Raw genomic sequence first — 3,586 nt, 5'->3', positions numbered from 1 at the left:
CCCTATTGTTTTTGTCTATTGCGTTTCCCACTTTTCCAATTTTTTTCTCTCTCTCTGTACGTGCGTGCGTTTGTCTGTCCGTCTCCTCTGCCGGTGTGTGGACGCACTACTCGTGACGGTTGAATGCTCCCTATTCATGCAAACACTTGCGTGTAGGTCTGCATGATTCTCCTCCCCCTCCCCCCCCTTCTTTTTCCTCTTTCGTTTTTTTTTGTGTGTGTGTTCCCTCGCTTTTCCGTTTGTAACCAAACATATTGTGCGTTTTTTTTTCTTTTTGCGGCTGAAGTGTTGTGTGTCTGTGCGTGGGCGCATTTCTGCTATCGTCCATGTGGCGCGGCAGCACACCGGTATCTTCTTCCGAGCGATGGCGCCCGTTTTTCTCATCACGCCTAAAGGAATATCTTGACCGCTACTGGGCTGTGGTGTTTACTGTTGGCGCACGCCCCATTGAGACCGGTCACCTGCGCCACTACGTGGCCTGGTACTGCACCCGGCTGAAGGTGGTGCAGCTAGACCACCACATTCACGCCGACGCGCTCCGCAGGCAGCTTCTGGAGGTGAGCGAAACCCCTGAGCTGCCGCTGTTGTTTGTGAACAAAAAGTTGGTTGGGACGCTCCACGATGTACACGAGTTGGAGAAGGCGAAGAAGTTGAAGGATGTGCTGCACTTTGGGTTTGAGTGGCGGGTGGGTGGCGGTGACGTTGGGGAGCGGCCGCTGCAGGGCTCGTTACCGGCGCCATATGGAGACACGGAGCTGTTTCGTGGACGCTACCGTGGAGCCCCCGTGGCGAGACCGGTGATGGCGCTGCCGAAGCTGCATCCTTTTGATTCTCGTTCGGACGAATGAAACCGACACGCTTCAAGGCGAAGTAAACCAACTGCGTTCCTCCTTCTTTTACGTCTCCTCCTCACACGTTCACGCACTGCGTGGCTGGTGTGTGTCGCTCGGGGCGTAAGCAGCTCTGGAGTAAACGGGGTGGGAGGGAGGAGGCGGCGGCAGCAGCGTAGGACGCGTTTTTATTGTATTGCTTGTTGTTTGTTTGCCCTCCGTTTGGTGTTGTTTTTGTTTGCAGGGTTGCATGGGTTGGGTGCGTCTCGGCGTCATGCAGCGCCGCTCCGCTCATTGCCTTTTTTTTTTTGAAGTACGCGTACGTTTGTATTGCGTTGGCTGCGTTGTGCACGGGTGTTGATCCCCCCATATTGCCGTGCTTGGTCTGCCGCGGTGCTCCCACTCCTCTCAACGCCCACAGACTCTTCTGTGCCACCTCGTAGAGAAGGACAGTACGACGCGGGATGTGGGTGAGTCAAGACCCCCGGCAGGAGTGCCCCGCATTGGAGCAGGCAGCACCACAGCTGGTAGATGATCTTGAGGCCTATCTTGTGACGCTGCGTCAGAAGACCGAGGAAGCAGCGGCAGCGGGGGTATACTTCCGGGAACATCCGTCCGTGTCATTTTACCGCGGTTGCCGCTCGGTGGAGGTGCGACTACCCCCACAACGGGTGGGAGAGGCGCAACATGACACAAGTTTTCTGCGGGTTATTGCTCTTCATCAGGCACTTTTGCCGCCGTGCCAGAACGGGCCAGGCTTTTCAGAGGAAGAACAGTCAGCACGATTGTCTAGCTCCGATGGAATTGAGCTGCTGCGTTTGAATTGGAACCGGCTGCTCTGGTTGCTTATGCCGTCGCTGCAGTTTGGTGTGACGACGGGGAGGTGTACAGAAAGGGAGGAGGATTACGCCAGCATGGGAGTGGACGGGGAGTGTACGTCGAGCTCTTTGATTTCTGATTGGGAACTCCAGCGGCCGGTAACGTGGGAGGACTACAAACAGCTTCGCCATCCCAGCATAATGGATCGCATACACTACAGTTACGTGGTTTTTCTTCGCTTTTACGGCTGGCGGCTTTACAACGAGGAGAGTGGCGTGTTAGACCGTCATAGAAATTGGCGGGAACGGTACAAGGCGCTAGCACCAGGCAGTAATCTGCGCGACGGGGGTGGCGCTGCGGGTGGCTCCTTCCTTGGCTTTTATGCTGCACTGCCGCGTATCCTGTGCGTGCTGCTGGAGCTGTGCCTGACACGCTACGCCGTGAATTTAGTTGCCTTTCTTCTGGAGGAGATGAGCAAAGGGCGACTTCTGCTGCTGCAGTCAAGCTTGGAGGAGAGTTGGCTGCCTCAGATACTTTGCAGCAGGCAGGTGGCGGAAGCTGAGAGGGAGCGGCTGCGTCGGCAACTGTACCGTCTCAGCCACAGTGACTCTGACTAGTAGTGCGGCCTCCGCTCACCGGGGTCCGCCTTGCCGAAGCGACGGGAGATAGAGGGCTCGTGGATTGAGGTGTGTGTGAGTGTGTCTGCGTGTGTGTGAGTGTGTGTCTGCGTGTGAGTCTGCTTTGACGTGCATCGATGGGAGCCCCTGAGGTGTGGCGGCCCATGCGACAGATTGGCTGGGCGGCGTGCACGCAACTTCTCTTCTTTTTTTTTCTTTGCGCTACTTTTTCCACAGTTGTGCCTGGTAGGAACCGGTCTTACTCTCCTGGGGGACGCATGGATTTTCAGACCGTAGAGAGAGGCGATGTTATTTTCCCCCATCGCGAGCGTACTCATTGCCGCGGCCATTGTTCACATCTTTGCTCCATGCGTAGAGCGCCTGCTGCCGGCGCTGCCACAGGTGCGGAGTACTGAGGGGCTGCATGAGGCTCAAAACGCAGACGAGCTGAAGTTTGGATAACGAAAACACCATAACAAACCTGCAATGAAAGAAGGAATAAGGCGGAGGGAAACTACACAGCAACTTGCCGTTCTCACTGCTGCGTGTGTGTATATGTATGTGTTGGGGTGGTTGGGTGGTGGTTGCCTTGCAGCTGGCGTCCTCGTGGGCATGCCGATATGTGCTTGCTTTGCGGCCACTACGCGCATCTTCTCTCCGCATTTCTCAATTTGATTTTCTCCTTGTCGCTCTGCGGCTGTGCTGGGCGTGGCGCCCGTGAGGGGAGGGGGATGATTAGTGCGTGCGGGCGCGGGCGCACCTACTCCCCCGCCCTTGCTATCCTTTCTCCTCATTTCCGCTCTGACTCCAGGTGCGGCTTCTCCCTGCAGCACGGTTTTTTTTTTTTATGTCTCCTTGAGACGTGTACAAACCAAAAAAAAACCCGGAAAATGGACATGTGTGAGCCTCCATGACCTTTTTTTCCTTCACGTTTTTTTTTTTTGTTTCTCCCACGCTGGCCAACGAACCAGTAGGATGCACATGTTTTGCCCTCGTTTCACTGCCGCTAGCGACTGCGGGAACAGGGTGCATAAGGGTAGCGGCATTATTGTGCGTAGACTAGCGCGTGCAGCCGCCAACGGCAAGACACATGCCGGTGGGCTGCGGCGGCTAGTGGGTTTCACGCCCGTCGTGAGGGATTTTGTGCTGGGAGCGCCGTCCTTTTTGACGGCGGCACGAGACTTTGGACACCTGGTGCGTGAGGTGGACCCTCACGGGTTCAAGGGAGACATCCACGCGCTCCGGCACAAAGACGCGGTAAGCACGCAACGGCACGTGGCGGATGCCTTAGCCTCCAAGGAGGAGAACATTATTTTTTCT

The 3,586-nt window shown here is 56.1% G+C and overlaps 3 protein-coding genes across 3 annotated transcripts, besides 3 other annotated features; all 3 read left to right on the top strand.

Annotated features, from left to right (window-relative positions):
- Positions 1-326: 326 nt before the first annotated feature.
- Positions 327-848, top strand: TraAM80_09068 (uncharacterized protein; the record flags this gene model as incomplete). Its single annotated transcript, XM_029385774.1, has 1 exon — positions 327-848. The coding sequence occupies one exon, from the start codon at positions 327-329 to the stop codon at positions 846-848; it is 522 nt and encodes a 173-aa protein (XP_029234348.1).
- A 166-nt stretch (positions 849-1,014) lies between these two features.
- Positions 1,015-1,071: a sequence feature (A-rich).
- Positions 1,072-1,294: 223 nt separating this feature from the next.
- Positions 1,295-2,266, top strand: TraAM80_09067 (uncharacterized protein; the record flags this gene model as incomplete). The annotated part of the gene is made up of 1 exon (XM_029385773.1): positions 1,295-2,266. One exon carries the CDS (start codon positions 1,295-1,297, stop codon positions 2,264-2,266), a length of 972 nt encoding a protein of 323 aa, XP_029234347.1.
- Positions 2,267-2,335: 69 nt separating this feature from the next.
- Positions 2,336-2,388: a microsatellite.
- Positions 2,389-2,464: 76 nt separating this feature from the next.
- Positions 2,465-2,496: a sequence feature (A-rich).
- Positions 2,497-3,241: 745 nt separating this feature from the next.
- Positions 3,242-3,586, top strand: TraAM80_09066 (uncharacterized protein; the record flags this gene model as incomplete). The annotated part of the gene is made up of 1 exon (XM_029385772.1): positions 3,242-3,586. A coding segment is annotated over one exon (345 nt), but the record flags the coding sequence as incomplete, so codon positions are not given.

Source organism: Trypanosoma rangeli, assembly GCF_003719475.1.
Source record: "Trypanosoma rangeli strain AM80 chromosome Unknown Tra_15.4_contig_00508, whole genome shotgun sequence".
Classification (NCBI taxonomy): Eukaryota; Euglenozoa; class Kinetoplastea; order Trypanosomatida; family Trypanosomatidae; genus Trypanosoma; species Trypanosoma rangeli.
Note: the sequence above shows the minus strand (reverse complement) of the source record. Positions and strands in the feature narration are given on the sequence as shown.